Consider the following 19,987-nt stretch of genomic DNA (forward strand, 5'->3'; position numbering starts at 1 on the left):
CAGTTAGGCTCCATTAAATATTCATCGGTGTGTTTGCCCGCGTCGGTTTGTCAATAGCTGCTTCCGTTTCTCATCTCTTACTGCTGCATATGTCCCCAGGAAGGCAAACGGGTCGTATTTGCGTTTGAATAAAACAATCTCAATATTTAATTTCATTGGCTGCCAGGTCCAAGTGCTGAAACCTCCTTCCTGCTCCAGTAGCTGCCCCCGGGGGGGGGGGGGGGGGGGGGGGGGCATTGGCGCAATAGAGGGCGCTACACCCCTCTGCTAGAGGTGGGGAGGGATGGCAGGAGACGAATAGAGGGGAGGGGAAGAGAGAGAAAGTGTAGAGATGGTACAGGACCATGAAGAAGACAAGAAGAGGGAATATAAGGACAACAAAGAAATAAAGGAGAGAAGCCTTGTGAAGAAAAAAACCTGCAATTACTGAGTTTACTGCCACCAGGGCACCATACTTTTATCATAGCTGCTCAAATCCCCTGCTGGCTTGTATGTAATACATGAACTCAAATCTCTAATCTGGATGAAACTGCAGATATCCCTACTTCAGCATCCACTGCGTCAGATGACCCTGTCACCCATAGCACTATCCTTGGCATCGGAATATATTAGTGCCCCATTTCTTCTTTGCTGGCCTTGTAAGCTGTTGACCGGCCCAATTGGAGGTGTCTTCCAAACATGGCCTTTACTGTATGGTGGGATCCCTGAATCAATGCTATCGTGGGCAACAGACAAAAAGACAAGTCTACATAGTGTGTGCACTGGTGTACAATGGGAAGAGAGTGAAAGACGTGGCATGAACGAGTGTAGTTACTAACAGGCTTCTGAGAAGTTAAGCTGTTCAGCTTTGTTTATGTATGTGTACATCATTTATCCATATACGTTTATCCAATGGTTTGCTAATGTATAAATATTCATGTAACTAAAACATTAGTTGTTAACTTTTCATTAGTTAATGTATTCATGCATTTGTACATCAATTAATTAACACTACAGCCAAATTAGATGTTGTTAGTTCATGTACCCTTATTGTGACCGGGTAATTAAAGGAAAGGAGGGGAGAGTGGAGGAGAGGATAGAGTGATGGAGGGAATGAGAGCAGGGCAGAGAGAGGAGGAGAGGAAATGGCGGAGGACAGGAGACAGCTCCCCAGCCCAGAGAGACACCACTGTCTCACTGTACTCTGGGAATCAGCGAAAGGACATCCATCAGTCATCCGTATCGATCGGCGCTGGTGTGTGCACACCAACCCGCCCCGCTCGTCACCCTAATGAGTCCGCCGCACGATCAGCCTCTGCCTCCACAGCCACAGCCACAACACGTCCTCTTATCGACCGCCGCGCCACAACGCCCAAACAGGACATTCGTCATTACGAGACCCCAACGAGGGTCTCCGAGCTCATTATAGCTCGTCATATCACGGGCTGCCAATACCGAACTCCCTGCGGTTAAGTGGACCTTTGGACCGCGCCGTTCGTCACGTACGACCACAAATCACCTGGGCGAAAAAGACCTGTGCTCTGCTTTCAAATAGATAGATAGGTCGATCACTGGATTTACGTCTGGATGCTTTTTTCTAGATACTCAAAGCGCTTTACAGTGATGAGGGGGAAACTTGCCTCAACCGCCGCCGATGTGTCGCCTGGCTGATGCAACGGCAGCCATTTTGTGCCAGGACACTCACCACAGGTCAGCTGTGGTGGAGAGGGCCCATGAGCCCATGAGTGTGGAAGGGACAAATTAAATGCCAACATTCATTCATCCATCCATTCTCTGAACCCGCTTATCTTGAACAGGGTCACAGGGGGGCTGGAGCCTATCCCAGCATACATTGGGCGAAAGGCAGGAATACAGTGCTACCCACTGCCGCCATGAAATGCCAACAATCTCGTCATATTAAATCATTACATTACAGTTACCTAGCTGACGCTTTTATCCAAAGTGACTTACAGGAACAGTCCAGTACCATTACACCATCTGGTCACCCAATGGTCAGCAAATCATACACACATTACAAAGATTGGGCTGTACCACCAATAAAACTAATTTCACATTAAAATAGAAATGTAGCGTTTCAGGGTTTCTCTAGGTGATAGTATGACTAATTGATTTATTCCTAGATGAATTTCCCCAGGATCATAAAAAAAACCTCTGTAAGAGAATAAAGTTTTACTGCTTTTCAGCCACATAATAATAATAATTTAAGTCAATTAGTTCACATCACAAGCCAAAGCAATTCTCCACCTCCAAGGGAAACGTCGCCCCTTATCTGACGTTACGCGACGAACTGTACTTTGTTCGCATGTCAGCTTCGACTGCCGCGTTTCTATTAAGCCACTTTATTCAAGAGCTTTACTGTGTCCGCGCTGAGTGACAGCCCGGGCCCGGGATTAGAGACTCCCTCTGCCGCTCCCCGTGTGTGTGAGGGGCTCACGAGCGCGTCAGCCTCCCCGCCTCGCCGACAGGATTAACCGCCGCTGCTGCGGGGGAAGGGGGCCGGGGCCCCGGGGACCTCCGTCCCCGCGATGAAGCGCACTCCGCTGGGCTCCCAAGCCTGGAGCGCCGAACGGGCGACCTGACTGGCAGGTGTAAAATGATATTAAACAACACAGGATTCGTTTTTTTTTTTGGAGTGGTGGTGGCGGGGCCCAATGCGAGATGTTTTAATGCTCTCAGCAAACGCACGCGGGCCTGTTTTTTTTTTACACCATCAAAAGGATGCGATGGTTCGATAGCCTTGATGTGTGGGGGGGAAGGCAGGAACGCGCAGGCACACAGGGGGGAGAGCAGGCCTCCCAGCTCTCCCACTGCCTCTGAACATGAGAGACAGGCTTTTCTCCAAGTGCTCGGTTTCACGGGAGACCGACAATAATCAGATGAAGAATTGCAGGATTTTTTTTGTTCCGCAATTCAATTTTCGTTATACAACAGTTCGTCCCGACCTCGCACGGTGATTGGTGAGAGACGTTCCAATTTGTGCCATTATCTATTATCGGCAGGTCACTCCTAACTTCGCAAAACCTTGTTACTAATCCACTGTGTTGTTTACCTTCGGTTGAGATCAGAGATATCATAAACCCGTAGCCTAGCAACACTCCAGAAACGCAAAGCAAAATAAAAACAGTTTGAATCGTTCTTTAGGTTTTTTTTTTTTCTTTTTTTTAACTGTGCCAATGTCTCACACTCCTACTTGTGTATAATTGCATAATTGTTTCACAGATAAAATATACAAAAAGAAACGACCGATTGTGTACAGAGTACATAAACCCCCCCCGCCCCTCCGCCCCATACCCCCCACCTACTACTTCCCCTCCCCTCCCCTCACCCTTGTGGATCATTGTCACGATTCTTTAAGTTCAGGAGCATGCATATTCCACACAAAAAACATCTTCTTCCTCAGCACCATGAACGCGCGCTGGAGACTGCTCCGTATAAACAACAGCAGCACTGTGGGGACATGCCTCAAAGCGGGACCACCAGGCAGCGATGACTACCGCTGCAGACGTCCCACGGCGACCGGCTGCCGGTGCCCTTCTGCCAGAGGAGCCGCCCTGCACTTTCCTGCGGAGGGCAGCTGTCGTTAACTAAAAGACCGTTATTGTAATCGGAATTAAACAGGAGCCTCCGCTCTGAAGCAGGTGGGAGATTTCAAACCGCGACCGACAGCTGGCGTTACCCAGAGGTGTTGTTTAGAACAAAGCTGCTCCGCAATCAGCACCGGCGTCCTGGCGGGGCGACGTCTCTAATAATACTCTCTACCCAGCCTGACGGCCCCTTCCCCTGGCCCTGAACCCCAGGAGACCTGCAGTAATGTGGTCTCTCCCGCAGCATTGCTCTGCTTTGCAGTGTTGTTTGTTTGTTTGTTTCCCTTTCATCCCTCACTCCCTTTCTTCGGGTTAGAGCAGTTGTCATCAGTCCAGGTCCTGGAGAGCCGCAGGGAGTGCTGGGGTTCTCACTCCTGGTTCTGGCGGCTCTCCAGGACCAGGAGTGAGGACCCCAGCACACCCTGCGGCTCTCCAGGACCAGGAGTGAGGACCCCAGCACACCCTGCGGCTCTCCCGGACCAGGAGTGAGGACCCCAGCACACCCTGCGGCTCTCCAGGACCGGGAGTGAGGACCCCAGCACACCCTGCGGCTCTCCAGGACCAGGAGTGAGGACCCCAGCACACCCTGCGGCTCTCCAGGACCAGGACTGAGGACCCCAGCACACCCTGCGGCTCTCCAGGACCAGGAGTGAGGGCCCCAGCACACCCTGCAGCTCTCCAGGACCAGGAGTGAGGACCCCAGCACACCCTGTGGACCACTGGGTTAGTCCCCCACCCTTTCCCCCTCCCTTTCCATCGCTATTAAAACTGGGAGTGGAGGACCTATTAAATTAGACTTATTAGACCAATTAGGTCCTCCCCCTCTCTCCCACTCTCTATCTCCCCCTCTCTCCTACTCTCTCTATCTCTCTGTCTCTCACTTGATCACTCTCTTGCTTGGTTTTCTGTACCGTGTCTCTCCCTCTCTCTTTCTCTCTCACTTGCTTTCCCTCCCTCTCTCTCTCTCTTTCCATGTCTCTCTCCCTCTCTTTCCATGTCTCTCTCCCTCCCTCTCTCCCTCATTCAAAACTGCCTCGACTGGAATGCACGACCAGGACGCTCTTCCGCTGTCAAAACCGATACTGAAATAGCAAACAGAACGGGAAAAAAAATAAAAAGAAACCAACATTAAAATATCAATGAGACACAGATTCCCTTCCGCGGCGTCTCTGTGTCTCTGTGCCTCCGTGAAGCAGGGCAGCGGGTCTGGTTAAGTGCGTTATTAATGCGCGCTGCAGAGCGCGGTCCGGGAGAGAGGGCGAGCCGCGATACGGTCTTTACGGGGACCCGGGGGAATCAATCAGCCCGCTATGATCGATAGAAGATGGGGCTGCGAGTCGCGCTTGAGGTGAGCGTTTGATGAATGAGCCTCCCGGCAGTAACGGTCCCCAAAAAAAAACAACATCGATAATCATCAGCTGCCCTGGACCCCCCCCACCCCCCCCCCCTCCGAAAACAAACACCATCCGTCACCCTGCCACAAAGCCCAAAGGACTATTACTGTCTACGCCTATTACTACCGCCAGCCACGGCCTTCAAGGTACTCACACTTTAACACAAATCTACTGTTTCATTCATTACAGTCAAAATAGTAAGAAAAATGTTAACTGGAGCACTGGAACCAGCCCAGAGCGTAGGAATCCTTAATCCATCAGAGTGATATACTGTACCATCTGTGCTCCACAGCCACTGCTCCGAGTTCACCACGCTGCCCACCTTTAAATGCGCAGATCAGTTAGCCTCCCTGCATTACACCACGTTACAGTTATTTGGCAGTTGCGTTTATCCAAAGCAATTTACAGTTGATTAGAGTCAGCGGGGGGCCAATCCCCCCTGTAGCAATGTGGGGCTAAGGGCCTTGCTCAAGGGCCCAACAGCTGCACTGATCGTATTGTGACTACACTGGGGTTTCAAGCACCAACCTTCCTGGTCCCAGTCAGGTACCTTAGGCCATAGGCTATAATATGCATCCCCTCATATTACCACTCAGAAATAGACCCACTACTACTCAAACTACACACGCACACACACTCCGACAACCACTCAATTAATACATCAATTATAATCTCAACATAACCCAACAACTAACCAACCAGGCGAGTGCCACTGTCCTATGCTCCTAAACCGTTAATGCATTACATTACATTACATTACGTGGCATTTAGCAGACGCTCTTATCCAGAGCGACGTACAACAAAGTGCAAATCAATCACAAGAACAAGTGCAAAAGTAGACCTGAGAGGACAGTACAGTTCCGAGTCCTAGTGTATACATACAGAAATTCAGAACCCTTGAAGAGTACAATCAACTTTCAAACTAGCATACCACAGTTGGCAGCTAGAATACAACAACAGCCAATAAAAACAACAGTACCTATTCAAGTAACGATATCTATACATAAGTGCCATTACGGTCTAAGGCTAATCACAGTGATTGTGAGTTGGGGAGGGAAAGGTGTAGCCTGAAGAGATGGGTCTTCAGTCTGCGCTTGAAGGAGGTCAGAGACTCTGCCGTTCTGACGTTCTGACATTCACCCTAAACATTCTCTACCCAATGTTTACCAATCCTTAAACATTGCATGCCATACTCCTCACCTAGTGTATCACATCCTAAACATGAAATGGCTCTATACCACTATATGCCAACCTCTAAGATCTGCATGCCAAAAAATACAGCGACCATATGCCATGCCCTACTCATTCCCTATTGTATTTAGTATACACTTGGCCTTTCTTAAGTCGTCAGTAAAAAAATATTTGCTGGAAACCAAAGAAGATAGTGACATTTACACAGGGCAGTGTGGGGCCAGATGAGGGTCAAAAGTTTCGGAACTTGAAAAAAAGAAACGTAACTTAAAATGCTAAAAGTTTACAAAGTCCCACTTACTTTGGAATTTAATTTGACGATCAAATATCGTATTTTCAGTTTATAACCTGAAACTGGAAAAGAAAGATTTAAAACTGAACCGCCATTATTTTCGAATTAGACTAATTTCAGTTTTTTTCATTTCATTTATATTCTTTTTTTAAATATTCAGCTTCAAGGCATGTTCAGTCTCAACCTTTTCATCGTCAGTTACTTTCCCGTTCACCCTGACCTGGGTCCGTAGGGGATCCTCGTCAGGCCAGCTCTTCTGCATCAGAACAATAAGTTCTGACAACACACAGTAGAGCAGGGCCCCTCAAATCACGGTCCTCGAGAAGCCCCTCCCGCTGCTGGTCTCCTACCCTCCCTTTACCTGGGAGTCAGGTGTGAAGACAGTCTGGCCAGTCAGTAGCACTGATTGTTCAGCTAATTTTCCCTGTGAGAAGAGAAAACCAGGGCCGGATTTGATGGCCGCTGCTGCAGAGTCCCGCAGGCTGTCTCTGGGACAGATACGAGACGTTTCACAGCGAGAAATGTGAGAGTGGGATGAACTGAGGGGGCACTCAGAGATCCTGAAGGAGACACAGGCTCCTGCTATTATACTCCCTTCAGGAGCTTGCTCTCTCTCTCTCTATCCCTCTCTCTCTCTCCCTCTCTCTCTCTGTCTCTCTCTCCCTCTCTCTCCCTCTCTCTACCCCCTTCCTCTCTCTCACTCTTCTCTCTGCCTCTCTCCCTCTCCTCCCTCTCTACCGCCTCCTCTCTCTCTCCTCCCTCTCTCTCTCCCTTTCTCTAACTCACTCTCCTCCCTCTCTCTCCCTCTCTCCTCCCTTTCTCTCTCTGTCTCTCTCACCCTCTCCCTCTCCCCTGCTCTGATTACATAATGGAAACAGAATCAAAGGGGGGGGGGGGTAATGGAAGATGGAACCGCTGAGAACAGTGTGGAAGTGTGCCTGTAATGTATTCTCCCGACGGAGAGCGGACGGATAGATGAAAATGTACCCGGGACCGCAGACTGATGTTATGCGATGACGGTTTTTTTTTTCGGGCGAGAGAGCGCCTGATTAGGGTCACGCGGAGGCACGGGATAAAAGGCGCCGCTTTCTCGCCTTGTTCCTGGAATGGCGTCTATTAATACGACAGGGCCCCCTCCCTCCTGGCCCATGCTGTTGGCACCAGGCCGGGCCTCATGCATCAGTCACCATAGCCGCATGATGTGGCAGCAGAACCATTAGCCTCAACCTCGAGGGCTCCCCTCTGGGAGCTATGATATACAGCGTCTTGGTAAGCAACTCGAGCTAGACACCCAGCTCCAAGCTTGACATAGTTTCGCTGGTTCACCAGTTCAGGCCAGCTCCCAGCTCAACATGGTTTCGCTGGTTGACCAGTTCAGACCAGCTCCCAGCTAGACATGGTTTAGCTGGTTGACCAGTTCAGATCAGCTCCCAGCTCGACATGGTTTAGCTGGTTGACCAGTTCAGATCAGCTCCCAGCTTGACATGGTTTAGCTGGTTGACCAGTTCAGACCAGCTCCCAGCTCGACATGGTTTAGCTGGTCGACCAGTTCAGACCAGCTCCCAGCTCGACATGGTTTAGCTGGTCGACCAGTTCAGATCAGCTCCCAGCTCGACATGGTTTAGCTGGTTGACCAGTTCAGATCAGCTCCCAGCTCGACATGGTTTAGCTGGTCGACCAGTTCAGACCAGCTCCCAGCTCAACATGGTTTAGCAGGTTGACCAGTTCAGACCAGCTCCCAGCTCGACATGGTTTAGCTGGTTGACCAGTTCCGATCAGCTCCCAGCTCGACATGGTTTAGCTGGTTGACCAGTTCAGACCAGCTCCCAGCTCGACATGGTTTAGCTGGTTGACCAGTTCATGCTATGTTTTGAAGCAGCTGGTTGACCAGCTCATACCCAACTAGGCCAGTTAATGACCAGCAGATTACCAAGCTCAATTTTCAAGCTGGTCAAGCTGGCATAGCTGGATTTAACAGCAGAGATGAGACATTGGACAGACAGAAACAAACCTAGAAAGGGCCTTTATTTGTTACCTTGTTTCCTGAAGAGTTTGCTGCCCACAATCTCTGTCATGGACGTAACCTTCTGCTTCTGAAGTTTGTCAGGAGGGATGCAGCTAAAAAAGTCAAACAGCAGCTGACTGCCATGAGGAAGAGAGGAATGGAGAGAGAGAAAGAGAGAGAAAAAGAGAGAGAGAGAGACAGAGAGAGAACAAATCCGATTAGTATTCGTGATTCGTGAATGAGACATATCCTCCAATAAACGGCTGCTATAGGCTGCTGGGATAGAAGAAGCAAGTGTCTTAACAGCCTGGTATTAAGCAATGAAGGCGGGGGATATCCTGCATACTGAAACCCTCCCTCTTAGGGCAGGAATGCAGCAAACGATACACACTGTAACCTATAACACGACACTTAGCAACTGTAGGGTTTTTTTTTTTATTTAATTTTTTTTTATTTAAAAAAATACAATGTAATTTCTGAGTCAGTGTTCTAGAACTCCATTGCCTAAAATTGCCAGTGGTGATTCTAACATCAGCACTGGGTTGTTCTGTTCAGTTATGAATATCAATATTTGCGATATTGAACCCCTAACGGGTTAATCTGGGGGGGGAACACCGCACTGTAAGTGTGTCTCAGAGTTTCAGACGGACAGGACACTCAGGAGAACTCCTGGACTTTGCTTTAATCTGGAAATGTAGCTGTCCTCGTTCAGAATCGTCTGCTCTGATACGCCCACTTCACTTTTTTTTTATCCTGACATGAAAATGTACATCAGAGAGCAGACAGAGCAGCACTGAAGCCCATTGAAGGCTGAACACATTTCACAAAGATCGGCTGAGAGGTACAAGGATCCATAGAAACATTGTCTCTGGATGATTCACTAATTAGATAGCTGGGGGCCAATAAATGTTCACAGGTACAAACAAGCGGAAATACATATCTTTCAAGTTTGACAAACGTAGTTATTTATATATTATCTAAACGAAAAGAGAATGCAGCAGGTCACCCCCGGTACATTAAACACTCTCGCCTCATCGGCTGCTCTCTCAGTCTGGTCTGCGCTCAAACGGCAGACACCCGAGCAGGTAAATGTGCCTCAGATCCGCCCACAGCACCAAGCGCACTTCGTTCACAGATCCCCGTGGCCCAGCGCGAGGACTGTGTGTCTCTGTGAATCTGTATCTCGCAGTCAAACACCGAAATCTGCACTGGCACTGGATTAATGCGAACATGGGTCTCTCTGGGAGGAGGGAAGACGTTCCACCTCTTCCATAAACATATTAATATACTATTCATTTCACTGAATATAGAGCATTTACAGCATATGACTAGAAGCACAGACCATCTACATAGTATATATAAATACGGCATATGCGGTCTACAATGAAGCATAAACACACACCGAGCACTTTATTAGGAACATTTTTTAGTTCATTACACATCAACCATCAGAATGGGGGAAAAAATGTGATCTAAGTGACTTTGACCGTGGAATGATTGTTGGTGGCAGACAGGGCGGTTCTCAGAAACTGCTGATCTCCTGGGATTTTCACGCACACTAGTCTCCAGAGTCAGCAAAGAATGGTGTGAGCAGTGAGCAGAAGTTCTGCTGACAGAAACACCTTGTTAATGGGAGACGTCAGAGGAGAAGGGCCAGACTGGTCACAGCTGACAGGAAGGTGACAGTAACGCAAATAGCCACATTACAACAGTGGTATGCAGAAGAGCATCTCTAAACACACAACGCATCATAACTCTAAGTGGATAGGCTACAGTAGTAGAAGTCTAAATGATAAATCTAACAAATACCTAATAAAGTGCTCGGTGAGAGTATATTATGCACATTATACACTGCATACTTTATTGAGTGCAGATACAGAGTATATCCAGTATGTATGCAGACAGTATGCATACATCTCTGCACATACATTTTCAGGAGGCAACTTTCAGCAAGTTTCCTGAATCCGCCGTTAAACTAATTAACGGGAGAAAGCACTCAGCATGCCGTAAAATGAGGTAAGATAATGTGCCTTAGGTACTATTTCCATTTTTAAAGCCTATTTATGAAAATGAGCGAGCCATGAAGCAGATATGGAGAGGATCCACAGTCAAAGCCGGCTTGGGATTACTGCTGAGAAGTTCAGAGAACGCATCGGGCCTACTGGGCCAGTCAGAGCCTGCGGACAGGGATCTGAAAACACGGGCTATACACTACAGACAGCTAACAGACAACCAACGGTCAGGTCCGATTACTTCCACTCCCAGTGAAATATCTTATACAACCAACGGCTAACTATCCCTAGGCTGATTCAACCTTATTTGCCAAGGGTGCATTACAGTACGTGTTATTAAGCAGACGCTTTTATACAAAGCGACGTACAAAACAGTGCATGTCAAGGTCATACAACAAACAACCGAACCAGATAAGGTACAATTCATATATGGTTCAGTGTGTACTTTATTAGATAGACCTGTACACCAGCTTGTTACTGCAAATATATAATCAGCCAATCATATGGCAGCAACTACATGCATAAAAGCATGCAGACATGGTCAAGAGGTTCAGCTATTTTTCAGAGGAACTACAGTACCGAGACCAATACAAATTCCCAGATTAAGGTGTAAAATACAAGCGGCTAAAGATACTAAGCTGTGATAACATAAAGATAAGGAAAACTAAAAAAACAAAGGAAAGAATTTAAATGTTAAATGTAAATGTTCTGCCACTGTCGATGATTGGTCATGGAAAAAATAAAAGTCCATAATATGATATATATATTTTAATATATTTATATATATTAATATATTTTCTTTTGCCAGATGATGAACTCAATATACACGCATGCAAGAGTGCACATTAGAAATTCAAATGATTCAGCCTTGTTTGATGAGAATTGTTTGATGGGAATGGATTATAATGGCTGGGTCTGGTTCGCTGAAAGGGTGTGGAAAATTACTATGCTCGGCTCCCCCTGTGTTGATTATGGCACTCTGCTTTAGACACTGATAATTGGTGGGGTTTCACGCAATGTCAGTACGGTTATGGCAATTTCCACTTTCGTAAAATTCTAATCTTGTGAAAAGGTTGATTATTTGACACCACTGTGATCACTGAAATGCAATTGTTAAAGCAGTGCGCTTGGGGAAATTCAAGTTAAGAAATTCAATTTTTCCCGACCTGCTTTCCATACAGGTTCATACTGTGTCATCCCACTGATTTGGGCTGAAACATTGCGGTGGAATATTCTTGCTCAAGCGATTATTTCTATTTGTAAATGTGGAATGAGCATGATATTTTCATATCTCTGGGGTGTGCAGCACAGCAGCCACTGCAGAGAGAATGCGTTCAGATGTGGGAGTGGCCCTTAGCCTCACTCGTCCCTTACATGCTTCTGAGATAGCATGTGCTGTATGCTTGTACATGTACTCACACACACACACACACACGTACACACACACTCACACACACTCACACACACACACACCCTCACTCACACACACACACACACACACACACACACTCACACACACACACGTACACACACACACACACACTCACAGACACACACACACTCACTCACACATGCACACACACTCTCACACACACTCACACACACACGCATACACACATACTCTCACACACACATACACACACATACACACACTCACACACACACTCACACACACACGCATACACACATACTCACACACACACATACACACACATACACACATACACTCACACACACACACACACACACATACACTCACACACACTCACACACACACACACACACACACACTCACACTTACTCAGACAAACACATACACACACACTCACACACACACATACACACACACACACACGTACACACACACACACACACACTGACACACATGCACTCACACACACACATACACAAATACACACACACAAACACACACACACTCACACACACATACACACACGCACACTCACACTCACACACACACACACACACACACTGTCTCATGAGTTGAGTTGAGTTGCTGCCACATGATTGGCTGTGTTATTTGCATTAACGGGCTGGTCGACAGGCGTACCTAATAAAGTGTACTTGCGCTCTTCATTAAGATAAGGGGGAGGCAGAGTGGGTTAAGGATAGAGATCAGATCACTGTGCAGAAAATGTCCGGACAGGCAGTCAGACCGCTGATGGGATCGGTATCTTTCAGATCGGTGCTGACGGTCGTCTGCCCTACAGCCCCCAGCGCCACAACTCCCAGCCCATCAAAACTCGTATTTCACCCAAAGGTCAGTTCTTCAGCAAATCTATGTCTCTCTGAATACCCTGAGCTGTCTTGGGAGAGGATGCTGGCTCAACTCTCGGAGATAAAGCGACAGTGGAGGTACATATCTGTTCTTCAAGGATCAAATTTCCCAAATGTACACTGAAAGTACAGTCATATTTTCTTCGGGTACAAATGAGCACCTTTTCCAAGGAGAAAAAGTACAAATGAATCATATATTGCTGGGTAGGGTTAGGGTTAGGGGTAGGGTTAGGGTTAGGGCACAGTTTTATTCACCTATAGGGTACCACCCCAGCTACACGCATTTGCACCTTTATAGGCAGTATTATTTCGGAGAGCGCTCCCATTTATATGAAAAAGATGAAAACACTTCTATGTTAATTGATAACTCTGTGTAGTGTATGTACATTAATTCAGCAAAAAGTGAAATCACATGAAACTATCACTGAATGATATTCATACCATCAATTATTGATATCAGAGCTTTGAACATTTTTCTTGTAACAAAGCATTCATATATGGGACATTATCTTTAACATTCTGCATTTTGTGCATAAAAAGGTCCTACGTGTGCAGCAAATTGAATTTCCTGGACAGAATGAACATTTTGTGGACAGATGAGCATTTAATGCCCGAAATGATCACTTCATGCGGGAAATGCAATTTCGCCTCGACAAAACGACTCATTTTACAGTCTGAGGGAAAAGGCCCCACTGGTTTATGATGGCGATGTTTGGGGGGAAAAAAACTGAAAGTAGGCTACATCACAGTATGAGACGGTGAAAAGCCCTTTAAAATATAAAAATGTCCCTGGCTGGGGTATATTGCGTTGATTATTTTATCTAGGTTGACTTCAAATATAGATAAGGGTTCATGTCATTGCCATACATTGCCACCAGATTTACTCAACTAAATATGTGATATGAGCAAGCAGTGTAGATGTCTGTAATTAGTCTGGGCATTTTAATTACACATCGGTAATTTGTAATTAGCAAGGCGGCCTGCTAAGGAAGTCTATTGTTAAGAATTATTTTGTGTGTGTGGCCCAGCTGCTAACATCACCACTCTGTGTGGTCGTCTCTAACCGACTCATAAACCGGACAGGCTGGCGATAATAAGAAATCAGTGGTTTCAGATTTTCATGGTCAAATCAACGGCTGTCCCTATTAATTCCACAACTTCCTCCACTATGAAAACTCGACAAAATGTTGTACAACTCTATTATACGCTATTATATAGCTAGCCAGGAATATATAATTAATTTGTACCTTTTCTGCTTGGAAAATGTGCAAATTTGCACCCAAAGAGAACATTGCTGTACTCTCAGGGTACATTTGCGACATTTGCTCCTTGAAGTACATGAGTGTACCTCCACTGTCACTGAGGATGCCACTGAGTATTTCAGAGTGTGAGCCAGCATTCTCTCACAATAACTGTAACCTCTCCACTTTGCAGCACAGGGCGGTCATATTAAAAAATTAATTGCTTCGTTTTTTTATACATGCTGCAGTATAATGGACCATCAACAAGGTGTGAGAAATGTAAATTCCTTATATTCTTGGGTTGGTGGCGCAGTTGAGATCAGCTGATACGCAGCGTTTTAAAAATGTCAGCACAACATCGTCAGCAGTCACAAGCAGAAAGAAAGATAAAGAAAGCTTGTGAACTCGCGAAAGCTCGCAAAATCCGAAGTGTTATACATTATTTACCACACGGTTTCTGATCTTGCTGGGAAGTCGATTTCTCTGTTAGTTCCCATTTCTCTCAGTTAGAGAGCTTTTAGGCAAAGAGGTAACGGCTACACGGTACATCACAGCAATATTTACAGTGTGACACAGCAAGAGGAGTCTTCCCCGGTGGCATGTCAGTGAATACATCACCACATCCCTCGCCCCCGATGCAGCGACATGCCCCAAGGTCTGTGATCAAACCCTGGCCTTCCGCTGCTAACTGCACCATAATACACGAGTAAATAAGGGTTTTACATAGAGAGTGAGGTATTATTCACAGTGCTCCGTTTTGCTGGTAAAAAGAGGGTAAAAGGTGACAGAACAGTGAGATCACGGGAGACTCGTATGCAGTTGCTACAGAGAAGAGGAAGCAATAAGGTGTCCTTTGCTTTGCCCTTTGCATTGATTTGCCCTTATTTAACATGGTAATACAATCCAAGGTCGGATGCCATGAATACATTGCCGTGCTGCTGAAGGGCCGGGTCTTCTGGCGTGGAGGTCTGGGTGACAAAATGGAGGTCTGGGTGACAAAATGGCTGCCCCAGGTTCATTTCTGCAGTCGGGTGAGAGAGACTCACCTCAGCAGACTGGCATCGAAAACGGTCTCCACGTCATGCAGCACCGACGGCAAATACTTCAGAGCCGCGACCTAGACACACAGACACACACCTGAGTGCACTGTATGAGTTCACAAGCACACATAGAAACACTAACAGAGAAACACTCATACATACACGCATACAAACACTAACAGAGAAACTCTCAAACACACACGCATACAAACACAAACAGAGAAACTCATACACACACGCATACAAACACTAACAGAGAAACACTCAAACACACACGCATACAAACACTAACAGAGAAACTCATACACACACGCATACAAACACTAACAGAGAAACTCTCAAACAGACACGGATACAGACACAAACAGAGAAACACTCAAACACACACACGCATGCAAACACAGAGAAACACTCAAACACACACGCATACAAACACAAACAGAGAAACACTCAAACACACATGCATACAAACACTAACAGAGAAACACTCAAACACAGACGCACACACGCATGCAAACACAGAGAAACACTCAAACACACACGCATACAAACACTAACAGAGAAACACTCATACATACACACATACAAACACTAACAGAGAAACACTCATACATACACGCATACAAACACTAACAGAGAAACACTCATACATACACACATACAAACACTAACAGAGAAACACTCATACATACACGCATACAAACACAAACAGAGAGACACTCAAACACACACGCATACAAACACAAAGAGAGAAACTCTCAAACACACACGCATACAAACACTAACAGAGAAACACTCAAACACACACGCACACACGCATGCAAACACAAACATACCACACATTTACATACATCCACAAATGTTTACGCATTTTAAAAAATCAAATGCATTCAGTTACAATAAATTATGTTCAAAAATCTAGAGGCAATTTCAACGAGTGCTCATTTCCACAATATTCTCTTAAAAACTATGAATATTCATTAAAAAGTAAAGTGAAAGTGAGGATGATTAGACGACTGAGGCGGATGATTACAGATCACTGCAGTAATAACAGTTAGGTATCTGTCTGTAACTTCAAATCTGTCTGTAACTTCAAAGTGATCTTTAATCATGATCACATTCGTTATAACCGGTTATTAATTTAGCATTACATTTGCTTATCTTTGCTGCTCGCCTGACTTTATCTTTGATTTCCCTCCGTTTGCGACAGATCGACCATTTCTGTCTCCGTTGCCCTCCCCGCGAAAAAGCCGCCATTTGGCATTCACCGGCGGAGAACCTTGCTTTTTCGGATTCGTGTTTTGAGATTACTTTGTTGACGTCGCGTGTTTGACCTTATTTTGTTTGACTTTTCAATTCTCGCCGAGCCCCCCCCTTTTGATTTGTCTGCTGATTGGATTTCGTGTTTGACCACTGCCTCGTTCTCTGCGAGTGACTTGCGCCCTTTCGTCAGATTGCCCCAGTGTATTCCCCGTGTTTGACCCCGACTTGTTCATTTTGACTTTGGCTTTTGTTTTCCCCCCCCCTCTGCTCGCCGTCGAGCGACTGCGGTTAGTCACAGCGTCCCCGGTTGGGCGATACATCCTTCTGTCGGGAGACTACTTTGTTATTTTTTTCTTTGTTATTTTTCCTTCGCCCGCTTCTGAAGGTGACTCTGGCTGGAAATTTAAATCTCCTTTGGGGGCGCACTGTTCGGACCCTTGATTGCAGCCGGCAGATTAATTTTTCCCGAAGCTCAGTGTTTAAAGTCGGCCCACGCCCGGTAGCCTTCAGAGACTAGCCAGCTTAGTTCGTTTTACTCGGTCGGTTTTCATTTCCACTTCTTATTCCCCCGCTAATTTTTTGTATCCTTTTCCCTCTTACGGCCTGTAGCGTAGTGGTTAAGGTACATGGCAGGGACCCGCAAGGTCGGTGGTTCGATCCCCGGTGTAGCCACAATAAGAGCCGCACAGCCGTTGGGCCCTTGAGCAAGGCCCTTAACCCTGCATTGCTCCAGGGGAGGATTGTCTCCTGCTTAGTTTAAAAATCAACTATAAGTCGCTTTGGATAAAAGCATCAGCCAAATGACATGTAATGTAATGTAATGACCTCGACTGGTATTGCCCAAAGACACACTGAACAACATACTGTCGGCAGCCAATTATCATTTAGACTGAAGCAGCCTGCTGCTTCGCAATGCAAGTAGAGGTTGTGTACTGTCTGAGCAATGTGCAGACAGGTGCGTTTGTGTGGCTTGTGTATACTTGTTTAATTTGTGTCTGTGTGTGGCACATTTTGGGTGTACTTGATGGAGTTAGACTTAAACAGGACAGACAGCATGGTATACGAAAGACCCTAATTACGGGGTTACGTTCCAAGTCGGGTCTAGGCCTTGGCAGAAGGAAGCAGAGAGATTACATGAAGCGGGTCACATGACCATTGCCCTGCCCTTAGAGCAGGGATACTCAATCTTACCCAGAAAGGGCCGGTGTGAGTGCAGGCTTTTGTTCCGACAAAGCAGTTACACACCTGACTCTACTGATCAACCAGCAGAGTCTTTGCTAAGGACCTTGATCAGTACAGTCAGGTGTTTAAGTGCTTGGTTGGAACAAAAGCCTGCACCCACACTGGCCCTTTCTCTGTAAAATACCCCTGCCTAAGACAATGCACTGCCATTGCACTGCTGGGAGGAGAGATGGTGTCCATGAATGTCAATGTGTGCAATGCTGGTGTATGTGTGTCAGCGTGCTGCCCACACGGACTCGGTCTGTGAGTCCGAGAGGAGGATGAGGACGGAGGAGAGGATGGAAGGGTGATGGAGAGGAGGGAAAAGTGTGGATTATGAAACTCTGTTTACAGCCCAGGATTACAGAGGGCATTGTCCCGAGGCCTAAGCCGTGTGTGTCTGGGTGTGTGTGTGTGTGTATGAGTGTGTGTGTGTGTGTGTGTGTGTGTGTGTGTATGTGTATGTATGAGTGTGTGTGTGTGTGTGTATGTATGAGTGTGTGTGTGTGTGTATGAGTGTGTGTGTGTGTGTGTGTGTGTATGAGTGTGTGTGTGTGTATGAGTGTGTGTGTGTGTATGAGTGTGTGTGTGTGTGTGTGGCTGTGTACATCCACGTGTGTGTGTGTGTGTGTGTGTGTGTGTGTGTGGCTGTGTACATCCACGTGTGTGTGTGTGTGTGTGTGTGTGTGTGTGTGTGTGTGTGTATATCCATGTGTGTATAAGGGTACCTGCAACAAAAGGGTAGTCATGAAGTTACTCTTCATCAGGTTGTTGATGGACTCAAACAATCTTCTCAGAGAATCTTCAAACTCAGTCTGCTCTTTTCCCTCATACAGTCTGAGAGATGAGAGAAAAAAAGAGGACAAAGAGAAGGAGGATAGTTTTCCTTAATGGCAGCCAAAAATGGAAAATTTATTGGAGCAATTCACGGAAAGGCAACTTATTCAAGGGGTAATAAAGCGATGTTAATCCCTAACCACTGTAGTGCCTCATTTCTCCTCGCTTTCCGCTCCTTCCCTGCCATGTGTAAAAACCGTATGAAAGTTTGGTTGTGCAAATATCATAAATTCATGAATTACTAGTGGGAGAGCTCTATCTTAACTATGGCTTTAATGCCAGTGCCAGGGACCAGCAGCGACAGCAATTCTCCAGCAGAACTGAATTCCTGTTTGCACAGCCTACCCTGGTCAGCTTTCGAGTGGCGACAGATTTCTGTATCTTGTAGGATGAGGCCTAGCAATACATTTTGCATCCTTTTGTACATTTTTAGTCAGAGACAAAAGCTGAGCAGTGCTGAACTCTCTCTCACTGACGCATTGACTGTCTTCCTCCACTCTCTCAGTGTCTACATGTCCTCTCTGCCCCTCTCCTGTCTCCCCCCCCCCCACACCATCTCTCTCTCCTCTCTCTGGGTCCGTGTTCCTCCCTGGGTCTGTGTAACTATGTGCAGATGTTGATTAGAGCAGCAGTAGGGCGGAGTCTGCACAGGACGGAGATTATAGCGGGTTATGCAGTAGAATGTTCTGCAAAGCTGAGGATCACTGAGCACCACATGATTAATGTCGGCATTGTCATCTCTAATCTCCCGCCTCTGTATTAACACACTCCTCAAACCCTGAGCGAATACAGACGCGCTCGCACACACACATGCAAACGCACACACGTGTGTATGCGCACAGACGCACGCAAGCATTCACACACATGTGCGCGTGCACACAGACACACACACACACACACACACACACACACAAACACCCATACACAGGCACGCAACTCCCTTGAGTGTTAGGATTACTGGCTTTTATCTGGATATGCTGAAATTAATGTGAAAATATGCACCAGATGCATCAGATTAGTTCTATAATCAATCCCTCGATGAACTCACAACAGAGAGCACTCTGAATATGAAGACGTTTTTTTTCCATCTTATCAGTCACAACCCTGTAAATCATCCCGCATTTGCAGGAGAACATGGGGGAGACGGCGGGGAGACAGGGCTGAGAACATAAGCACCATTTTACAATGAAGCACAAACATGAAGTGTCTCACAGTACAGGTAAGGTCTTGCAGTCGGAGGGTTGCCTGGGGGTGTCGAAGCGTCATTGGCGTGTGAGTGTGAGTGCGTGTGTGAATGGGCGAATGAGAAGCATCAATTGCACAGCACTTTGGATAAAGGCGCTATATAAATGCAGACCATTTACCATACGGTTGTCTACCTACTACAAAAAATATACCCTCTTCATTCTAGCATTATAGTCAATTTGACCGGTTCCTGTACCGAAACCTTTTTTAATAAGAAGGCCAAAAGCATTGTTGAAATATTACGGTTTGTTTGCAACTGATATTTTTTGATACCGAGTTTACTTTTTCAAAAATCTTCACACACACACACAGCACTCTATGTGGACCAAACTGTGAATTATTTTTTCATTGCTTTGACAGAAAA

General features: G+C 46.3%; 1 protein-coding gene across 1 annotated transcript in view; it reads right to left on the reverse strand.

Moving 5' to 3' along the window:
• LOC133124959 (dedicator of cytokinesis protein 2-like) overlaps nucleotides 1–19,987 on the reverse strand; it is a 113,357-nt gene that overhangs the window by 64,325 nt on the left and 29,045 nt on the right. Inside the window, 3 exon segments of the mRNA XM_061236572.1 lie at nucleotides 8,497–8,603; nucleotides 15,064–15,134; nucleotides 18,270–18,378. Of these exon segments, the coding sequence (XP_061092556.1) occupies nucleotides 8,497–8,603; nucleotides 15,064–15,134; nucleotides 18,270–18,378 (287 nt within the window).

This window comes from Conger conger, chromosome 3 (assembly GCF_963514075.1).
Source record: "Conger conger chromosome 3, fConCon1.1, whole genome shotgun sequence".
NCBI lineage: Eukaryota > Metazoa > Chordata > Actinopteri > Anguilliformes > Congridae > Conger > Conger conger.